This window comes from Mustelus asterias, chromosome 17, assembly GCF_964213995.1.
Source record: "Mustelus asterias chromosome 17, sMusAst1.hap1.1, whole genome shotgun sequence".
Taxonomy (NCBI): Eukaryota; Metazoa; Chordata; class Chondrichthyes; order Carcharhiniformes; family Triakidae; genus Mustelus; species Mustelus asterias.
Window position 1 is genome coordinate 57,291,870 of NC_135817.1, and position 23,444 is coordinate 57,315,313.

At 40.0% G+C, this 23,444-nt stretch overlaps 1 protein-coding gene across 1 annotated transcript in view; it reads right to left on the reverse strand.

Moving 5' to 3' along the window:
• Positions 1 to 7,929: 7,929 nt before the first annotated feature.
• LOC144506516 (bromodomain and WD repeat-containing protein 1-like) overlaps positions 7,930 to 23,444 on the reverse strand; it is a 97,878-nt gene continuing 82,363 nt past the window's right edge. The window contains exons 36-40 of the mRNA XM_078232737.1: positions 20,091 to 20,243; positions 19,183 to 19,352; positions 17,132 to 17,373; positions 10,638 to 10,790; positions 7,930 to 9,829 (exon numbers count right to left, since the gene is read on the reverse strand). Of these exons, the coding sequence (XP_078088863.1) occupies positions 9,084 to 9,829; positions 10,638 to 10,790; positions 17,132 to 17,373; positions 19,183 to 19,352; positions 20,091 to 20,243 (1,464 nt within the window). The 3' untranslated portion in view covers positions 7,930 to 9,083. The remainder of the gene's footprint in view (positions 9,830 to 10,637; positions 10,791 to 17,131; positions 17,374 to 19,182; positions 19,353 to 20,090; positions 20,244 to 23,444) is intronic.

Genomic DNA, 23,444 nt, shown 5'->3' on the forward strand with positions numbered 1-23,444 from the left:
ACAAAGCAGTCTGCCAAATTGGACCATAATGGCAGCAAGGAAAGAGTCAGCGAATATTTTTCTATCTGTAATCCAGTTTGAGTTTCACAGGGCTCAACCTGGTAGGGGTGAGACCATAGTCAGCTGGCAAGAGTGCTTCTGGGCCTTTTGGCTAAGAGTCAGATCAAGCCCAAGATGGGGAGCCATGTCTTTTCTCGTCAGCTTGGATTTTGTATGTCTCTCTTTTGGGGACTATGAATTGGATTCAATTTGAATTGTTTTTTTGGAGATGGATTAAGGGTTTCTACTGTGTGCGCAGCGTATTGCCTTTATAACTTTAAGGAAGGAATACAATTTTTAAAATATAAATCTCATCGACGAAACCTGTTGGCCTCCCGTCCAAATAGTTGTTCTCGACCGAGTGTTGCACACTGGCACATTCCAAAGCCCAGGACTATGTGCTGAGGGTCAATGGGGAAGGTCACTGCCCAAGACCTTTCAGCCATAGTAAACTGAGGGGAGGGGAATTGTATAGAACCCCCTTGGGCTATTTGACTCACATTGAGTGTACACAGTGAATATTACATGTATCATAATTGTATTAAAGCACCTCAGAGTGCGACCTGATGTAAACAACTTAAATACCTTTGTTTTATTTGTAACAAGCATTTTGAAATATCTAATGTTTCTTTGACTTCTTAAATTTTATTTATTAGTCACAAGTAAGGCTTACATTAACATTGCAATGAAGTTACAGTGAAATTCCCCTAGTCCAGCGCCTGTTCGGGTCAACCAGCACATCTTTCAGATTGTGGGAGGAAACCGGAACACGTGGAGGAAACCCACGCAGACACAGGGAGAAGGTGCAAACTCCACACAGTGACCCAAGCTGGGAATCGAACCCGGGTCCTTGGCGCTGTGAGGCAGCAGTTCTAACCACTGTGCCACCCACCTTCTTGACACCTAGGTAACAAAGACACTTATGTCAGACTCCTATTTATTGACGACAGCTCAGCCTTCAACACTATTATTCCTGCGAAACCCATCTCCAAACTCTGTTGCCTGGGCCTTGACTCCTCCCTCTGCAACTGGATCCTGAACTTCCTAACCCACAGACCACAATCAGTAAGGATAGGCAACACCACCACCTCCACGATCATCCTCAACACCGGTGCCCCAGAAGCGGTTTTCTCAGCCCTCTACTATATTTCTAAACACCTATGACTGTGTAACCAAATCCCCCTCCAACTCGAATTAAGTTTGCTGACGACACCACCATAGTGGGTCGGATCTCAAACAATGACGAGACAGAGTATAGGAATCAGATAGCGAATCTGGTGAACTGGAGCAGCGACAGCTCTCCCTCAATGTCAACAAAATGCAGGAGATTGTCATCAACTTCAGGAAGCGTAAAGGAGAACATGCCCCTGTCTACATTAATGGGGACAAAGTGGAAATGGTTGAGAGCTTCAAGTTTTTAGGTGTCCAGATCACCAACAACCTGTCCTGGTCCCCTCCATGCCGACACTATAGTTAAGAAAGCCCACCAATGCCTCTACTTTGTCAGAAGACTAAGGAAATTTGGCATGTCAGCTATGACTCTCACCAACTTTTACAGATGCACAATAGAAAGCATTCTTTCTGATTGTATCACAGCTTGGTATGGCTCCTGCTCTGCCCAAAACCACAAGAAACTTCAAAAGGTTGTGAATGTAGCCCAGTTCATCACTCAAACCAGCCTCCCATCTACTGACTCTGTCTACACTTCCCACTGCCTCGGCAAAGCAGCCGGCATAATTAAGGACCCCACGCACTCCGGACATTCTCTCTTCCACCTTCTCCATTCGGGAAAAAGATACAAAAGTCTGAGGTCACGTACTAACCGACTCAAGAAAAACTTCTTTCTTCTGCCATCAGACTTTTGAATGGATCTATCTTGCATTTAAGTTGATCTTTCTCTACATCCTAGCTATGACTGTAACACGACATTCTGCACTCTCTCGTTTCCTTTTCTATGAATAGCACGCTTTGTCTGTATAGCACGCAAGAAACAATAATTTTCACTTTATGTTAATACATGTGACAATAATAAATCAAATCAAAGTATGTTCAAATCATGATAGACATCATCCATTAGACCAAAACTCCCATGTAATTCTGTACTTTCAAGTTTATTAGTACAGCACCCAGCAACTGTGTACACCCTTTGGCCAAAATAACCCCTTGCATATATTCAGTATTCATTTCCTTCTGTTGACAATCTCTCCATTAGTTTACACACCATTCGTGACTCAGAAATGACACGTGACAATGGTACTCACAATAGTCACAGAATATTTGAAGCAAAGAACACAAGGAGAAAACTTTTGAAATGCCTTTTATTTTTAAAGAAGGAAATCTGTGTTTTTTTTGTACAGGGGCAATCAGTTTTCCACATAAAACTTGGAAAATAGCATAATCACAACCACATACACTATTCATTTGTACAATATGCTATGCTGCTAATGCAAAAATTGCAGGTTTTCCAAACTTTTACATATGTACAATTTACAATAACTGCCAGAAAAATGACAAAAATAAACTGCCAATGTTTTTCCTTGCATATCAAAGAAAACTGAAGTTTGCCATTTTGACAAACACCTCTCCCTGAATAGTTTTGATTCTTCAGTTTGTACATATAAACTGTCCTGAGATCAAAATAGAAACATTTTGGCAAAAGCAATGTCCTAGGAAAAGGAATAAACATATTCTCAAATTTTTAAATTGGGGAGTGTAAAATTCAGAACTTTACAATAAATCTGCACTAACAAAAATATTAACTCAATTTTAACCCAGTTATTCCTCATTACCCCATCCCCAACCTGTGCCAGTTTTGCCTTCAGTCACAAATGAGGAGTGGTCTGATCCTTGGATTGGTATAGAATTGCTGCTGGTCTTCTGCAGTATAATAATAATGTCCTGTTGTTTTTCTTTTATGCTTCTCTCCAAGATTAAATGTCCCACTTAGAAGCTCAACCAATAACTTATTCATAAATTTGCCTACAAAGAGAATTTAGAGATGGATCAGGCCTCAGGCACTCCAACTTGGCAATGCAGCACCATATTTCTGAACTTATAAGATTGCTGCTTTCCTCCCCAAATAAAACTCAATGCCAAAATCACATTCTCTGGAACATTGCTGCTGTAACACACGTGCATAAGTTAACAACCTCCAGGACTGGAATCCTGTGGACGTATCACCCACTATGTTGCAGAGTACTCAACACAGTAAAGCATGGCACATCATCCAAAACCAATATATTTTTATTTACCAGCTCATATTAACTCAAAATCAACTGATGGTTTAATTTTTAAATCGTACTTCATTTTTCATAAAGTGTTACAAAATTCTGTTTCTTTTTTCCCCAATATTGTACTTGTAATCGGAATCCCAAATGCATAGACATTTATACCGTTCCAAAGCATTACAAAGTTGCTGATCAAGCTAACAAGAAAGATTTCATAGATAATGTCAAGTATGTAAACAAAATTTTGCTGTATTCAATTTTTCTTCCGTTTTCTCAGTTTTCCTTTAAATTGTTATCCGAAAGAAATCTGAGCTTAAACTAAAGACTATTGCAATTCAGCTGGATATAAAATATTTGGGGAAATCACTTTTAAAATTAAGGTTAAATTCATTCCTAAACAGCTATCATTTTATAGCTTGTCTTGCAGTCAGATGAAATGCTGGCCATAACACTCCTGTGTTAATGATGTTGGATGTGAACGCATTTTGAAATGGTTAAAGAAATGCTGCAAATATACAATAGGTCTGCAGTATAAAGAAAGGTTGATGATTTGGGTGGCAGTCTTTGGAAAGCCCGTCTCGCCTCAAAAAATAAACCTCTTTATAAAAGAGGTAGGATATCCAAATCAACTGTGCATAATTTATATAATGCAAACTGTAAGTGGGAATCACTGTTATTGCTATTACCCTTTACTCCATCATGCTTCAGCATACAAAAAACTCAATTCAAGCAATACATCCTGAAAATTAATTCACTGCAACTATTATTTCATTGACTGACAAGTGCAAACGCTTGGTACAGTAGCTTAAAATTACATTTTCTGGGCGAGTGCATTTTTATTATATCCATAAAAGAATACTGGAAAGAGAATGCAGATAATTCATAGTCAGAAAAACAGATCTAATTTTGTCACTATAAGTTACCTTGAACTTTTCCCCTTACTAAACAGAAAATAGGCAGCCTGTGAGTGCAACAATTATCTTTGAATTATCAAAGAAGAGTTTTAGCTGAATAACAGAATGGTACCTAATTGTCCCAATGTGTTTATTACAAATTAAAAGTTCAATTCTTGTGCTGTTAGCCAATGAGGCAGAGGAAAGGACTACGTCAATCCAACTGCTCACAGGTTTCCTGGGCAAAGGTCAGAGTTCCTATTCCAAATGGCAATCCGTCTTTTCCCAAATTGTCTGTGAACACAAGGTTCAGGAAGAACCACCGTGCCACCATTTAGCCAGATTTCTGACACTAACTGTCTAGGTACATGTGAACGGCTCATTGCAGCCAATGGGAATGTTATTACAAAGTGAGCATTCAGGATCATTCTTGGCTCTGCTCAACCCACAGTCAAGCAAGCCTGCTGACACTCAATATTAAGGCTAACAATTAGTGCAGGGTGCCCAAGAAGCAATGGAACTCTATCTTGCAAAAGCCAGCATCTTATTACCTGGATGTTATCACGATTTTTCTACAGGTGGTAGCTCACGTTTGGCATAAACTGCACTTTACACAGCTTTGGGGGAAGTCAGGCACTATTTTTCTGGGGGTTTTTTCAAGCAAATATACTTAACCTAAAGAATGTAATGTAGTAAGATCCGGCCTCTACAAACTGTGTATTTTAACTGGCAGTAGCAATGTTAGAACAAATCCACCAGCATATATGACCAGTTTCATGCAGTACAGAATGAGAAGTGGTGGGTCAGTCACAGCACACTAGTCTGATTATGGGATTATGGAATGGTAGGGTTGTGAAGTATTGGAAGGCAAATATTAGCCAAAGTTGTTCTTGTGCAGCTCCTTGGTATGAGAGTGTCATAGGAGTACGTCATCTGTCAATACACAGTTAGAAATAGTGTCCCATGCTCTAAAGGGAAAATGATGTTCTTACAATCGACCAGGTTAGGAAGGAGTCACAAAGGAATTTCAAAATTAACCAGATTAAATTCCAGTTAAGATGCAGCTTATGCACAGGTTTGCGGAACATTATATGCAAGTATTGTGCTACTCAGCTAACTATTGGAAATTAAGATAAAATAAAATCATTTTAATAAATGAAATCAAAAGAAAACTTCATGCTTCATTATCCAAGGATTTACTAGTGGAAATATGCAACATGAGCGCTGGTTGATAACTAAGGTATGTGAAGACTAATTCGGAAACTCAGACTTTACCATTTTTCAAACCATCATCTTAACATTCCTTGGAATATAGTTGGGAATAAGAGAGAGAACTTCCTGCTTCTCTACTGATGTGTTTATTGTTCAATTAAAGTGGATCAGAAGTGTTTATAGTCAGTTAACAATAACCTATTAGTTTTGTTGTAAATTATTGGACTTTCATGATTACTCTATTATGTGACATTTTCTAAATCCATCAACTGATGCAGAATTAGCATCATTTTTCCATAGATCTAAACAATATTCAATATTGTGGGAGATTTAACCCACAACAACATTTCTAACTGGAAGACAATTCACATGTTTAGATTCTAAGTTAACACAATCAAATAAAAACATTAGATAACGTATGGACAATTTTTAACATAACTCGCCCACCTGGAATTCGATGCCACACTAGCGATTTTAACTATTGAATGAAGAGTAATATTGGGCCTTGGGTAAAACCAGAGTTTCACCTGATCCCATGAGCTTCCTGTCTGGGGAGTTAGGTTAAAATTAGCCCCTCAAATTTTGCATACAACCACATCAAAATTATCCCTCCATTTTGAAGTGGACATTGTGTCCAAATATTCAGCAATATTCGAGTTGTGGTGTTAGGGGTGGGGTGGGAGGGGGGTGGTGGCTGGGGTAAAACATTTGGTTTAATGTGCACCTGAGGACAACCACCACAAAAAGAGTAGAAATATCATCTAGTATCACTGTAGGCACAGACAAAACTGAAGGCACCAATTTCTTTTTATAACACAATTCCACACTAATAAACTGTGGATGAGCTAAAAGGTCACTTGCCATTACATTAAAAAAAATTAGACTGAACAAAACTGTCTGCTATCATAAATTATGTTGCATGTCAGAAGTTACATTCTCTCATTCAAGTGAGTTTACAGATATTTTAACCATCTCTTCTTCAGAAGTGATCATCTGGCATCCCCAAAACATTTTGCACGTGACAAATGCAAAGCTTGGCTGCGATTTAAAATATATTTTTTAAAAGATAGAACATAAAAAATAATTTTAAGGTGATTTGTTCAGTCTCTACCTCATACAAATATATGTATGTGGTAAAATGGGAAAGAATGTAGACGAGCTATCCCAGGTATAACTGGATCATGTCTCTAAAGACTGGTGGTCAATGGTCCTGCTGTGCCCAAAATATTGGCAACTTTATAGATTCACCAGTTTGCTGTGTGCCTTTTAAAAGCTAATGTTCAAGGTTAGGATGTTTAATTTCACTGTCATCATAGATTTTTATAAAGATGAAAACTAAATAAATGAAAGGATAGGCCAGTCTGATACAATTGGTAGGAAAAACAATAATTAATCTGACCAAGAACTGGTTTCAGTACAGATTCAAAATCAAATGGCTTGCTGACAAGTAGCTAAATGATATTTACACATATTGTAAAATAACAAAACTAAAACAAAATGCAGCAGTTTTGTATGAACCTGAAAACAGTAAATTAAAGCACATATGCTTCTTGGAACAGTTAGCAGTGGGTAGATGGCTTCAGTAAACAACAGCCAATTTTAGAGCAGGGAGATATAAATTTAGACAGTATTCGATAAATGGGCAGAAAAGTTAAATCAGGTGCCAGGCCTGTTAGTAACTTGGAAATTTACTTAGATTGTTTTCATTGCAAACAATACGGAATTACTTTTCTTGTAGTATTTTAGTTTGTGATCTGCAAACCATAACTGAGTTAAATATTTATTTATCAAGGGAGATTTTGTTTAGCAACTTTTGAACAACAGTGATTGTTGTGGGTCAAGTCAAAAGATTTACGCTCTCTCTCTTGTGCAAATTGGGAAACAGCTTGGAATTAAAACTTTGCACAGGAATTCCTCCAATGAATCAGTAGAGTAGCATTATGATACCGAGTACAGGGCAGCAAAGTTCCAAGTCTGATACCTGTTAATTTATGTTGGCTCATATCAATTTGAGCAGGCGCTTTAGTTAGACTGCAGAGGAAAAACAACAGCCATTGTTCCTACATTAATTTCAGACTAATGTTGAAAGATATGTGCATGTGGGGTGTGGAGTCAAGATCATGCTCCAAGATCAGCTAACATTCCCTCAACATTTTGATTGAATAAGCCTGTGAATGCTCATTAATTAGATACATATATGGATATTCAGACAAGGTATCAAATGGTCGATGGAATCACATTTCAGTGCAAATCATTTCCTTCAGAAGTGGAGGGCAGGAAGAAAGTTCTTCTAAACAAATTTTATGAAATCTGTAAAAGGATGTAACTTCAGTGTAAAAGTACAGATTGAAAATATTGTACTTTACACCAGCACACTGATGACCCACAATTTAGGAAGATACTTTTGACTGACGTATTATTTTGGAACATTCACACAAGATTTATCATAGCAAGGAGGACTTCATAGTTAATCCATGCTTTCTGAATTCACTCAGATTAGCTCCCTCTTAAACAAGTATTTTTAAATTGTCTTTAAATGAGATTTTTTTTTTAAACTCTCCCCTCTCCTAAATTTGATGGCCAGCATTAAAATATTTGGATAGATGTTGAGATATTAACAAAACGTAATTTAATAAACCAAATATGATCCACTTAGAACAAAAGACAGTAAACTGGAAAGTAATTTAAAATGGGGGTAAATTTGATTTTAAACCAGACTCTGTCAATTAAGTATTTTGTCCTGCATATAATTTCTTACGCTATTACTCAACTTTGTGCCAAGCCATTCCTCACATTCCAAATAAATCCACACTGTTTCTGCACCAGCAATTAGATCACAATCAGGTCGGTACTGTAAATACTGATTTTCCTCTCCACCTTTTAATATATTGGGGAAAAAAAGCTCTGATCAGGAAAGCCATTAGTATTACATTGTTCTTTGCTCAAACACAGGAAACAGCAAATTGATTAGGCACAGACAATGGCTGCCAAAGCGACAGAAATTTAAAGGATTAGAATTATCCAATTTACTACAAAATTAAACTATTGCTCGTTAATGTAAGCAATGCTAGGGATAGGACAAAGAAAGTTACAGGCTTTTGAATAATATAGTACATCTACTTGAAAAGAAAATCTGTTTTTCCTATCCTTGCTGAAGAAGAATGATTTCCATTTCTTCTACTCTGTGCCTCCAAAACAAATCTCTGCTCTACACACTAGCTTTAGGCAAAAATATTTGTATTGTATTCTTGCTTTCAATTAATGCAGATATCATCACAAATTGGGAAAAGAAAATGGATACAAAAACTTGTGTTTCTTCCTGCTGCCATTATCCAGTGTCTAAATGTGAAAGATAACCCACTTGACCACTGGTGAGACAAATATACGCTGTTCAGTTGGCTTAAAATACATGCAAGGAAGCAAAAAATAAATAACTTTAGCTGTAGTGCTTAATAGTAGAAAAAAACTAAATTACACATTTTTCTAGCATGATCCACGGACATTGCTAGAATTGCCTTATGTACTACTGCAGTTTCTTGTGCTGTTACTACATGTTCCTTAATGGTTGCAATATCGGTCATGATTTTGTGTCCGAGCACAGCCAGCTGCCCCCCCTTCCCCAGAAAATAAACCCAGAAAAATATAAATATAATCCCTGAAATTTTAGAGAAAACAAATTCACAGTGGTACAGTGCCAATAAATGGCTGCATCTCAGTCTCTCACTCTCATGGGTATTCGCCGTACCCGTCCAGACCTGGACACTCCATGGTTAGCAATCTCATTTTGTAAAACGCTGTCTGTATCTGAATCATAATCATCATATCTTACAGTTCTTCTGCCTTGATTTCTGGTCCTTATTGCAGACGGTCTACAAACACAATCTCGTTTTACATAATCAGAATCATCATCATCATCCCCTTCTTCATCATCGCTGTCCAAGATGTTTTGCTGCTTCTTATATTCAAACCTGCTGGTGACTTTTTTGGAAACAGCTATTCTGTTTTTGCCTCTCCCTTTAACTTTTTTAGGTCTCCCTCTCTTTAATTTTGTCTTTGCTTTCACTTTTATCTTTGATTTCACTTTTGTCTTTGCTTTCACATCGTAATCGCTGTCCAAATCAGAAACAGATTGCAGTTCAGAGTCTGACTGGGATTTTGAATCAGAACTGCAGCTTGAGCTGCTTTCAGTCCCAGAACTGGTACTGCTACTCGAACTAGGCTTTTGGCTGTCTCCATCCTGCTGCTGCTGCTGGCTCTCAGACAGTGAGTCATCTTCTTCCAAAACACAGGCATACTTTCTTCTCTTAACTGCACTTAACTTCTCCTGTTCCTTCTCTGAATGGGAATCATCTTCCTCAGAATCACTCAAGATCTTGCGTTTCTTAGCTGCCATAGTCTGACGGACCAATTTTCGGTTGTCTCCATTTACCTGAGTACCACTTGTTTCTGTTTCTGAAACTAAAAAAAAACATTATTTTTACCTTTAAACATCTTCAGTTAGAAGAGGGTTTAAACAAACTCAAAATAAGAATGAGCTGAATTAGTACTTTTGGTAACCACATCATTAAACTTAACCCAGATCACCTTGCCCTCCGGAGGGTCAGAATGGTAGTGAGCGATGACAAAGAAAAAAATAACAATGTGTCTCAGAAGCATTTCACACAATAACAATGGACAATTTCTACCTTGTGCTGTCAATCTCTTTCTGGTAATGTTGAATGAGAAGAAATTTTGGCCACTGCACCAAGACAGTTCCTGCTTTCAATCAAAATAACTCCATAAGATCTTGCTATATCCAGCAGAACCACTGGAACAAGATAGGGCTCCAGTTTAAAAAGCTCAGCAAAAGAATAGCATGTCATCGTGCAGCCTCTCTCAATTTTGGACTGAAATATCAGCAAATACACATGCAAATTTTAATGTGGGCCTTGAACCATCAATATTCTGGTTCAGTTGAGCACGTGACAAATTAAATCATACCAACACACTGACAAGAAAGAAACCAATGCCTCAACAAAATAGGAGAATTAATACAGAAACTATCATTCAACTCTCCCTCAGAAAAATATAACTAAACTTCAGTGACAAGCAGGGCCAAGAAATAGCAATCTGTGGTACTCAAACAATTATATCAGATGTTCTGGGTTGCTAGTCTCTACTGAACTAGTGTGCAAGTGAAAGTAAAAATTGGAGATACTTTCCAGATGTGTATCTAAACCAATAGATCCAGGCAATTCAGTCACATAACAATGCTCAGTATGCTCACCTGGTTTTTGTTTAGGTGATACGTGCTTTCTTACTGTCCTACTGCTGCCAGGCACAGACTCCGTCCAAGCACCATTCAGAGAAGAGGCTGTAGACCTCATAGTACTTTCATTCTCTTCAGCAGAACTTTCACTGGAGTCTTCATGTTCTGATGCTAAAAACACAATATCATAAAAAGAAAACTCTTACTTCCATCATAGTTATGCAATTGAGCTGTTCTCTACGAACATCAAGATATTTGTTCTGAATCCTAAACACTATTTTCACTCAAATCAATAGTCACTAGCGGACTTTACACAAAGGTGTCACTGCTCATTTTAATTTTAACAAGGCTATCCAAAAATCTTCAGCATCGTTTCACTAATTTTCTGAAAAAAAAATCAATCTCAACTTCCAGTAACAAGCGCTTATCACTGAAACCTGTGTTTTGTACACCAAAAAATCTGCTCAATTCAAAGAAACCAACCCAGAGACAGTAAGGAACTACGCAATTGCCCAGAATCCGAGGCTTGTGCTGACTGGTAAATGGAAAGAGTGTGGCAGGAATGCTAATAGCACTATGAAATTTACAGAGGGCAAGTCAAGCTGATTGTAAACATAAAAAATGTACATCACTATGATGATTTCTGATAAATTTTCTAAAGTTTCTAATGCAAGGATACTGCCAGGAATGGAAAATTTTCACTACGAGGGAAGATTGGATAGACTGTGGTTGTTTACCTTGAAACAGAGGAGGGTGAGAGATGACTTAATTGAGGTATACAATTAAATCCAGAGGTACAGATATGAAGTAATTGGTAAAAGGATTAGAGAGATGAGGAAACAATTTTTCACCCAAAATAGGGACCTGGAATACTGTCTGACAAGCTGGTAGAGGCTAAAACTCACACCCTTCCCAAGTGTGGTAACTAGAACTAAATGCAAGACTCTAGTTGTGGTGTAACGAGCGCTTTAAGGTTGAGCACAACCTTCCTGCCTTTATACTCGCTGCACCCATTCATGAAGTCCAGCATCTCATTTGCTTTCCTAACCACTCTTTCTTTATGCCATAGAAACTAACTGCATAGAAACAACAGACTAATGCTTTGACGACATGCATTCAAATCCCACAACAGCTGGTGGAATTTAAATTAATCAAATCTGGAGCTAGTCTCAGTGATGGTGATTATGAAACTATCAGTGATTGTCGTAAAAACCCATCTGATTCATTAATGTCCTTTTCTCGAAGGGAATTTGCAATCCTTATCTATTCTGGCCTAGATGCAACTTGATACATGCCTTCGAAATGGCTAAGCAAGCTACTCAGTTTAAGGCCAAGTTAGGCAACAAATGCGGGCCTTGCCAGCAGTGACACATCCCATGATTTCTTTTTAAGTTCCCGTGCATTTCTGGAGTATTATGAAGGTTTCCACTACACTCCTAAGCAGTGAGGGTTCCTGTCTCTACTACGCGCTCAGACAGTGAGCCAGATCCTGATCACCTTAAGTTCATAGAATTTCTCCTTGAATTCTCTCTAAACTTCCTACCCACAGCCAGAATTCGTGGTCTTGCATGCCCCACTACCAACAGAATGGAGAATGCCAGCTGTGGGCGAGGTCAGAGAATTTCAGCCTACATCTACGGCAATAGGTTACTCCTATGCACACACTATCCAGACCTCTGAATTTTACACACTTCAATTAGTTCTCCCCTCAGTCTCACCTGTTCCCAAAAAGATAATCTTTTATCCATACTTTCCTCTCAACTCAAATTCTCCACGCCAGGCAACATCCTCCTAATCCTCCTCTGTATGCTCTTTTGCATGATCACATCTTTAGAGCAGTGATGAGAACTGAATGCAGTATTCTAGCTGTGAACCAATTAGTGTTTTATGCAGTCCTACCATCTTCAAAGGTCTATGCACAAGCACCTCCAGGTCCCTCTGTTCCTGAACATTTTTTAGAACATTGCCAAAGAGTGAATATTGCCTCTTCCAAAATGACCTCGCACTTCTCTGTATCAAATTCCATCTGCTACTCGTCTGTCCATTCTGCCAGTCTATGTCCTGTTGCAGTCAACCAGTATCATCCTCACGATCTGCCACTCCTCCAAGTTTGTTGACATCAACAATTTTTGTAATTTTATTCTGTATTCCAATATCAAAAGTCATTTATGTATATTTTATACATATACTTTTTGTTTTATATCCTTATGGCAATTTTTAAAATTCAATTTGATACTGACCCTCATATTCTACGAGCCTCCATTTTGTTAACCAGTTTTGGTACTCTTATGGTACTCTTCCAAATGTTTTCATAAAATCCACAAAAACAACATCCACTGCATTCCAATCAATCTTCACTGTCACTTCACCAAAAAATTCAGAAGATTAGTCAAGCAAGATCTGTCTCTTACAAATCTGTGCCAATCATCCTTAATTACTCAGACCTCTCAAACGTTTATTTATTTTTTCCTCAGATTTTTGTTTCCAAAACCTCACCCACTATTGATGTCAAATTAAATGGCCTGTAGTTGCTCAGAGTAACATAAGAACTTAATAATTCGGAGGAGTGCTTTATTTGGCCTCTCCATTCAGCCTGATCTGATTGTGGCCTTAACTCCACTTTGCTGCTTGCCCCAAGAACTCTCGACTCCTTATTCATTTAAAACTAAATGTTTCCAAGGCTGAGTTAGACAATGACCCTGCTTCCATCCCTTACTGGGAAAAGAATTCCAAACACAAGAGAGTAGTAGTATTTCATCTGCCTTAAATTTTGAAACTGTAGCCCAAGTTTAAGATTCCTCCATGAGAAGAAGCATCTACTCCATTGAGTCCCCTCAGAATCTTGTATGTTTCAATAAGATCACTTCTCCTTCCTCTAAATTCCAATGAGTATAGGTCCAACCAGCTCAACCTCTTCACATGAGACAAAACCCTCATCCCAGGAATCAGCCTAATGAACCTTCTCTGAACAAGTATGTCTCTCCTTAAGTAAGGAGGGTGACCAAAATGGTACACAGTACTTCTTGCACTCTTTCATGAATAATTGTCACATTTGCCACTCTGCAGGCTAAAGTTCTCTGCAGAGAATTTCCAAGATAGCGCTGGAGTAAGGCGACTTCTTGCAAGCTGTGCCCAGCATACCCTCTAATTCTAACTTTTACTCTCATTCTATGCTTCTAAAACTTTATTCTAACTCTTTCAAACTGTCTAACAATGCTTTAATTCAATCTCTTACGGATTTGGCACAACAGCTTCTTCCCTGCTGCTTTCTGACTTTTGAATGGACCTACCTCATAATAAGCTAATCTTTCTCTACACCCTAGCAATGACTGTAACACTACATTCTACACACTCTCCTTTCCTTCTCTATGTCCAGTACTTCCCTGGAACAGAGATACTATGACATCTTCTTCGAAGCCTTCTTCGAAACATCACCAATGAAGGTGAACATCTCGCCAAGGCCATCCCCATACTCTCACTATTTGCCTTCAAACAACCGCCCAACCTCAAATAGATCATTGTTCACAGCAAACTACCCAGACTTCAGGAGAACAGCGACCATGACACCACACAATCCTGCCACGGCAACCTCTGCAAGACGTGCCGGATCATCGACATGGATACCACCATCAGACCCGAGAACACCACCCACCAAGTACACGGTATATACTCATGCGACTCGGCCAACGTTGTCTATACGCTGCAGGAAAGGATGTCCCGAGGCGTGGTACATCAGCAAGACCATGAAGACGCTACAACAACGGATGAACAGATACTGCACAACAATCACCAGGCAGGAGTGCTTCCTTCCAGTCAGGGAGCACTTCAGCAGTCAAGGGCATTCAGCCTCCGATCTTTGGGTAAGCGTTCTCCAAGGCGGCCTTCAAGACACACGACAGCACAGAATCGCCGAGCAGAAACTGATAGCCAAGTTCTGCACGCATGAGGACGGCCTCAACCGGGATCTTGGGTTCATGTCACACGACTTGCAACCCCCACCATACTGCCTAGATTTGCAAAATCTTACTAACTGTCCTGGCTTGAGACAATTCACACCGCTTTAACCTGTGATTATCCCTCTCTCCACACACACTGTTTGTACCTGTAAAGACTCACATTCTTCAATTCTGTAATTATCTTGCAACTGTGTCTTTGTCTATATATGCCGTGTTTGTGAACCTACCTCCACTCACCTGATGAAGGAGCAGCGCTCTGAAAGCTCGTGATTCCAAATAAACCTGTTGGACTTTAACCTGGTGTTGTGAGACTTCTTACTATTCTCTATGTACGGTATGCTTTGTCTGTATAGCACGCAAGAAACAATACTTTTCATTGTATATTAATACATGTGACAATAATAAGTCAAATCAAACCAAGCTCTATGCTCCTTGTACATGTAAATTCAATTTTCTCCAAACATCACCATTTTTAAGTTTCACACATTTTGTTCTTACTATCAAAGTGAATAAACTCACTCAATTCTCACATTATATTCCATCTGCCACTTCCTTGCCCACTCACTTAATCTGCCTTTTTCTCTTTGGAGCCAATTTGTATCTTCTTCAGAGCTGATATTCACACCTCACTTGTATCATTGGCCAATCTGAATAAATTTCACTTGCTTCAGTCAATATAATGGATTGCAAATAACAGAGCCCAGCCCTGATCCTTGCAGCCCTCCACTATCTGCAGCCTGTCAACTTGAAATGTCTCATTTATCCCAACTCTCTACATGCTTACATAAGTTAACCAATCTTTCATCCATGCCAAATATATTACCCCAACTCCACGAGCCCTTACCATGCAAATTAATCTTCTGAGAGCTTTTCCAAATGCCTTTTGGAAATGCACGTGTACAACATCAACTGGTTTGCATTCATTTACTTGTTACAACCTCAAAAAATCCTTAACAAATGATATCAAAGACAATTTTCCTTTCATAAAACTATGTTGACTCTGTCTGATCATACGATGATTTTCTAAGTGCATTATTAAGACTGCCATAGCAACAGATTGCAGCATTTTCCCAACAAGTAATGTAAGGCTATTGGTCATTTGATTCATTTTGGTAGGACTAATTTAAATGTGGATTACAGGGTCAAAAGTAGTGTTCTGAAGACTGTGGAGGAACAGAGAGATCTTGGGGTCCATATCCACAGATCTCTAAAGGTTGCCACTCAAGTGGATAGAGCTGTGAAGAAGGTCTATGGTGTGTTAGCTTTTATTAACAGGGGGTTGGAGTTTAAGAGCCGTGGGGTTATGCTGCAACTGTACAGGACCTTGGTGAGACCACATTTGGAATATTGTGTGCAGTTCTGGTCACCTCACTATAAGAAGGATGTGGAAGCGCTGGAAAGAGTGCAGAGGAGATTTACCAGGATGCTGCCTGGTTTGGAGGGTAGGTCTTATGAGGAAAGGTTGAGGGAGCTAGGGGTGTTCTCTCTGGAGCGGAGGAGGCTGAGGGGAGACTTAATAGAGGTTTATAAAATGATGAAGGGGATAGATAGAGTGAACGTTCAAAGACTATTTCCTCGGGTGGATGGAGCTATTACAAGGGGGCATAACTATAGGGTTCATGGTGGGAGATATAGGAAGGATATCAGAGGTAGGTTCTTTACGCAGAGAGTGGTTGGGGTGTGGAATGGACTGCCTGCAGTGATAGTGGAGTCAGACACTTTAGGAAAATTTAAGCAGTTATTGGATAGGCACATGGAGCACACCAGGATGATAGGGAGTGGGATAGCTTGATCTTGGTTTCAGATAAAGCTCGGCACAACATCGTGGGCCGAAGGGCCTGTTCTGTGCTGTACTGTTCTATGTTCTATGGTCTCGAGTTCCCCATTTTCTCTCTCCCTCCTTTCTTGAACAGCAGTGTTACATTTGCTAATTTCCAATCTGCTGAGACTGTTCTGGAATCTAAGGCGTTTTAGAAAATCATAACCTGTGCATCTAATATCCCTGCAGCTCTCTTTTAGACCTCTAGGATGAAGGCCATCAAGCTGACTTGAAGAAGTAGTAGGCTGCTTGTACCACATGATCAGCAAACAAATCTGCTGGTGCCCCCTGCTGTGTGCAAAGCTCACCAGTAGAGTCACAGAGCGAACACCAGATGGAGCCAAAAGTAATGATACTGAAAACATGTAGACAAGGTGAGTCAACAAATTTTGTGCCTTGCCCACTTTGATCTAACAGGCGCAGTCATACCACAAAACACACCCCACATCCAAAATCAGGGGACACAAACCTCTTGCCTTTAAAGTTCTCACCAGTGATCACTAGATGTCTCAAGGCTTTCTTCGACAGCATTGGCGAGCATCCATCAACTTCCACTATGTCAAAACTTACATATCAATAATTCATGAAGGTTTACAAATGCCGATAAAATATGACAAATGAAAACTGTAGAAGCAGTTACAGAACTACATTGCACAGTGGCTTGCATTTGTATAGCATCTTGAACAAAATAAAATATTCCACATAAGAATTAAGCTGAATTCAGTTTGTTTGCTCACCTGTTGTTGATCCAACTGACCCATTAGGCAAGTCTTTTCTTCTTTCTTTCTTTATAATTTGGACAGTCGTCTTGGCCCTCATGTTTCTTACTCTGGGTGATGTAGAAGAATGCTCAGAAGCATCGCTGCAGGTACTATCTCCAGTACTTGTGTTGTTCTGAGATGAATGTAACGAGGTAGATCTTTTGGAAAGGTGTTCCACTTTTGCCGGAGGCTTCATTGGTTTCCGTTTTCGTTCTGGACTAAAGATTGTACAAAAACAAGTACACAGCTCAAGATGCTTGTTGGCTATATTCTTTAAATTATAAATCAGAAACAAACAGTGATACCTGTAAGTGATGCTTTAAAGAATGCAGATCTTATGGATTTAGACACATCGACATATACATAAAGTTTTAAATCCCCTTTATTTCCTGAAGTTTTAAATCCATGTAAGTTACATTCTCCAGACCAGAACTGCATCTCTCTATCCATAATGCTCGATACCATTGTAAAATTCCCCTTCTAAATGTCTCTCAGAATTTGTTCCATGTTGCCAAAAGTCTCTCACATGCAACTTGCTTAGAACACCTCAAGAAACTATTCGTTTTAATATTTTTGCATTTTAAAATCACACAATTCTCTCTTATCTCCTGTGTATAAATTTACGCAACCACACTTGGTTCTCTTTCCTCTAGGGCTGGGACACCTCTATTTTGAACCAAATTCAAACTGCTCCTAATTATTAGGTAATAAATGCCTGCCATGATATGGCATAATTGACATTTGCCTCATAGTTAGCAAAAGAATATCCATAATATTCCTAGCGATTAGACTTTACGTTCAACTTGTGTGGCAGTCTGAAGATGCAATTGCGACAAATATATATCAATTATAATGGAAACATTTAACACTGACATGCCTGACAGGATGCGTCTGTTGTTTGATCATTCCATTTTACTACTTTAAACATCAAGCTCTCTTATCACCAGCAAGTACTTTTTGAACATCACTTTTCAAATTAATCTTCCACTGCCCCCACCAAAAGAAATAGTGTTATTTTTCCGAAATTTACTTTAAATTAAAATAGACCAGAGGTGCAGATTTGACATGGTACACCACAAGCTGATATAACACAATATTATGACAGCACTGTGTACAATTCTCCAAAAATGAGTTTCAGAAGTGTGTGCGCAGATTTTCTGATCATTTGGAGCCAGCTCAATTAACTCTCCCTGTCCACAATCTGGGGGGGATTCTCCCAGCACTGCAAAAGGAGACTCAAGCAGAGGCCGTTTGGCGGGCACCCACTGGGTGCTATGGTCACTGCGAGTCTCCAGCGCTGCCAGAAATTGGCACGGAGCTGTATAATTTATTCAAATTAGAAACTAAATCTAGTTAGCCCCCCTGCCCCAACCCCACTGGAGTGAAGGGGAGGGCCATCGAGGCCCCTAGGAGGTCAGAGGTATGGGGAGAGTGGCCCCTGGGCATTGCTAGCTTAGCAGTGCCAGCCTGACCCCCTGGCACTGCCCAAGGAGGCACCTTGGCACTGCCCACTCGGCATTGCCAAGGGGGTGGGGCTATAGACTCCCACTGCCACTCTGCAGTCAGCGGTAACAGAAGGAGGGAAGCCAGCGATCAGGGCGGGCCCGCACACATCCAGTGGGCAACGAATGGGATGTGGGGGTGTGTGTGCCAGCAATGCAGGAGTTGTGGGGCTGGCCAGCAATCAAGAGACCAGCAGTGTGGGGCTACTGCACATGCGCTGATCTCCGCTATGACAGATCGATGCATGTGCAGTGGCCCGCTCAGTGCTATGCTGTTAGCCTCTCCAGCAGGAATAGGCCTCACCCCTGGATTTTTCACGAGATTCACACTAGTGCACTCTGAAGTGCACAGAGTGTGGGAGATTCATTTTGATTTACTCTAGTTCTTACACAAATTTGACACTTATCCTGCTGCACAACTAAGGCCTATCTATTTAACTGCAGTGGCTTAAAAAAATAAATGATCATGGCCTTAATTTTAATTGTGATCCATTTAAAGAAAATACCACTACACAAATAACATACCTGGAAGCTCTGCTACTAGACCTGGAAGCTTCAGAACTATGTAGGCGTTTCTTGTATCTCTGCTTGTGCTGACTCCTTTTACTGTAATTTAGAGCTGTTTTATAATCGGAAACAATGGTTCGAATTTGGTCCTCAAAAAATGCAGACAACCTCAGAGTCATGCTGTATATCTATATTTTTTAAGAAAAAAGAAGGCTGTTAAGTATATTCTAATACAAGTCATAAGAGGGCAATATTGTATTCGAATATCTATTACAGGTCGCTACATAATCCTTTCAAAATTAGCATTAAATAGTTTCAGTTTATAATTGTCTCTCTCTCGAAAGTGCTAATTAATAACAATCTGATTTCATAATTAAGAGCCTCACCCAAGTAACTGTTCTTGATCTGTGAGCCTTGACACTGAGTACTGGGAATGTATTTGGAAAGGTGGAATAGGGAGCTTGAAACAGGTGGGATGGACATCAGAGTTGAGGCCAGTGTCAAGACAAGCACAATTTTGCAGGCCATAACTTAATGAACCATCAGCTTGAATCTTGTGAGGAGCAGGATAAAGGAGAGGGGGGGCCAAAGGAGAGAGAGCGGGGGGGGGGGGGGGGGGGTGGGAACTTCCTGGTTGTGTGCTGTTTTTTGGTTGTTCAAGGTGCATAGCAGCAACTCACCAAGGTTACTTTGGCAGCGCATACTCTATGACATTTAACATCAAGGAGTAAAGTAGCAGCAATGCTATGGCAATACTAAGAGATATTTTGACTGTGTTATGGAATAACATAGATGATGAACTTGCAGCCCATTTTACAGATCCCTATTTTTATTTCCATTGACTTCAAAAAACACATGCAGCTGAAAAAGAATGAAAATTTTTCCACATAAATTATTACACTCGCAAAGTGTCTTATTTAGATTACCTTTGATTTTTTATTTGGGGAATAAGCTTTAGCGTTGCTGAAGATTAATCGCACATCTTTACAAAGTTCTATTGGGCTTTCATAATTTTCCATTTCTATTGCTTCTTTTATAGTTGCCAAGTCCATTGGAGTGTGTATAATATTCCTGTAATCCTAGATATGACAACACATTATCAAAAGCAAGTGATGAAACCAGCACGAAATGCTCAAAAAAATCACTTTGCTTAAAACCTAATATGCACTCTTTCCATGAAACAGAGCTCCTGTCCCTTTAGTAGATTTTTGCATAACCACAGTGAAATATTTATGCCTGTTTTTTTCTTTCAAATGCATTATGAATTCTGCTATTTATAGCTTTACATGAGCATTGGAAGCCGTATGCCAGTTATCCAATAACTTCAATTTCTGACATGACTATCTTGGGCAGCATGGTGGCACAATGGTTAGCACTGCTGCCTCACAGTGCCAGGGGCCCAGGTTTGATTCCCAGCTTGGGTCACCGTCTGTGCGAACTTTACATGTTCTCCCAGTATCTGCGTGGGTTTCCTCCGGTTACCTTCCACAGTCCGAAAGACGTGCAGGTTCGGTGCATTGGCCATGCTAAATTCTCCCTCAGTGTACCCGAACAGTTGCCAGAGTATGGCGACTAGGGGATTTTCACAGTAACTTCATTGCAGTGTTATGCCTACTTGTGACTAATAGATAAACTTTAAACTTTTATCTTGTTTTGTAGAATATCTATGTTCATGAAAGGTGCTTATTGGGTCACAATTCTATTTACCTCATGCACTGAATTCTGGATTTCCAATGCAAACGATTAGAGAGTGGGAAGTAGACATCCAAAAACATTGGAAATCCACCCCTCCCCACCAAGCCAGAAAAGTCTCATCCCAGTCTTTATAAAATTCCATGACATTATTCCCAGGTTTACTATGACCAGCAGAAATCCTGATGAAAACTTTACTTAAAAATTCTAATTCTTCAAAAAAATATAAAAACAAAAATATATGCTGTTTACAGAACTGTGCTTCAGTAAGTTAATATATTGTGCAATAACAAGTCTGGCTGATCAGCAGAATTCTTAGCACATCATATCCAGTAGCAATGCGCAGCAAAAAAAAAATCAAAATTGTAGTGCTCCTAAAACTCTATGCTTAAAATATATTAAAACTTTTCAAAACAAACCTTACTGAACGAAAGTTAAAATGCAAAATAAGTTTTATTTAGAAATACTTTAAAATGTGAACTTCAAGCAAAAAAAAATTCGAGAAAATGCATATTTATTGCTTTTTAAAAATCTTTCCGGTGGGGAACACTACCACATTTCCCTTTTGTTAAAATCAGTTTTCTAGTTTTTTTCCCATTTATTTTACCTTTGTTACCCTCATTAGGAAAGGTGAGAAAATACTGCATATTCAGCTGACTAATCATCATCACAGGGCTTCTATGATGATCTTCAGCTGAAAGGGATGCAAGGAAACCAATCTCAAACCCAAGGAAACTTTTGCAATTTTTACCAAAGTTGACAAATCAATTGACAATATTTTCAGAATATATTTAAATTGAAAGAATTCATTTATGGATACAAGTGAAAAGTTTACGTAATTTTTTTTATTCATTGTAGGACATGGGCATCGCTGGCTGGACAGCATTTATTGCCCATCCATAGTTGCCCTTGAGAAGGTGGTGGTGAGCTGCCTTCTTGAATCGCTGCAGTCCATGTTCTGTGGGTTGACCCACAATGCCGTTAGGGAGGGAATTCCAGGATTTTGACCCAGCGACTGCGAAGGAATGGCGGTATATTTCCAAGTTAGGATGGGTAAGTAGTCTCACAACACCAGGTTAAGTCCAACAGGTTTACTTGGTAGCACGAGCTTTCGGAGTGCCGCTCCTTCATCAGGTGAGTGATGAAGGAGCAGCGCTCCGAAAGCTCGTGCTACCAAATAAACCTGTTGGACTTTAACCTGGTGTTGAGAGACTACTTACTGTGCCTACCCCAGTCCAACAACTCCATATCAAGTCAGGATGGGGAGTGGCTTGGAGGGGAACTTGCAGGTGGTGGTGTTCCCATTTATCTTCTGCCCTGGTCCTTCTAGATGGAAATGGTCATGGGTTTGGAAGGCACTGTCTAAGGATCTTTGGTGAATTGCTGCAGTGCATCTTGTAGGTAGTACACACTGCTGCTCGGTGATGGAGGGATTGAATTTTTGTAGATGTGGTGCCAATCAAGCAGGCTGCTTTGTCCTGGATGGTGTCAAGCTTCTGGAGTGTTATTGGAGCTGCACCCATCCAGGCAAGTGGGGAGCATTCCATCACACTCATGACTAATGTCTTGTAGATGGTGGACAGGGTCTAGGGAGTCAGGTGAGTTACTCGCCGCAGTATTCCTAGCCTCTGACCTGTTCTTGTAGCCAGTGTGTTTATGTGGTGAGTCCAGTTGAGTTTCTGGTCAATTGTAACCCCAAGGAATTTGATAGTGGGGAATTCAGTGATTGCTACACCATTGAATATTAAGGGGCGGTGGTTAGCGTCTCTTATTGGTGATGGACATTGCCTGGCATTTGTGAGGCACGAATGTTATTTGCCACTTGTCAGCCCAAGCCTGGATATTGTCCAGATCTTGTTGCATTTGAACATGGACTGCTTCAGTATCTGAGGAATCGCGAATGGTGCTGAACATTGTGCAATCATCGGCGAACATCCCCACTTCTGACCTTATGACGGAGGGAAGGTCATTGATGAAGCAGCTGAAGATTGTTGGGCCTAGGACACTAACTACCCTGAGGGAATCCTGCAGAGATGCTTTGGAACTGAGATGACTGACCCTTCACAACCACAACCATCTTCCTATGTACTAGGTATGACTCCAACCAGCAGAGAGTTTGCCCCCTGATACCCATTGATTCCAGTTTCGCTAGGGCTCCTTCACGTCACACTTGGTCGAATGCGGCCTTGATGTCAAGGGCTGTCACTCTCACCTCACCTCTGGAATTCAGCTCTTTTGTCCATGTTTGAACCAAGGCTGTAATGAGGTCAAGGGCTGAGTGACCCTGGCGAAACCCAAACAGGGTGTCACTGAGCAGGTTATTGGTGAGCAGGTGCTGCTTGATAGCTCTGTCGATGACCCCTTCCATCATTTTACTGATAATCGAGTGTAGACTGATTGGGCAGTAATTGGCCAGGTTGGATTTCTCCTGCTTTTTGTGTACAGGACATACCTGGGCAATTTTCCACATTGTTGGGTAAATGCCAGAGTTGTAACTGTTATGGAAGAGCTTGGCTACGGGAGCGGCAAGTTCTGGAGCAAAGTCTTCAGTGCGATTGTCGGAATGTTATCAGGGCCCATTGCCTTTG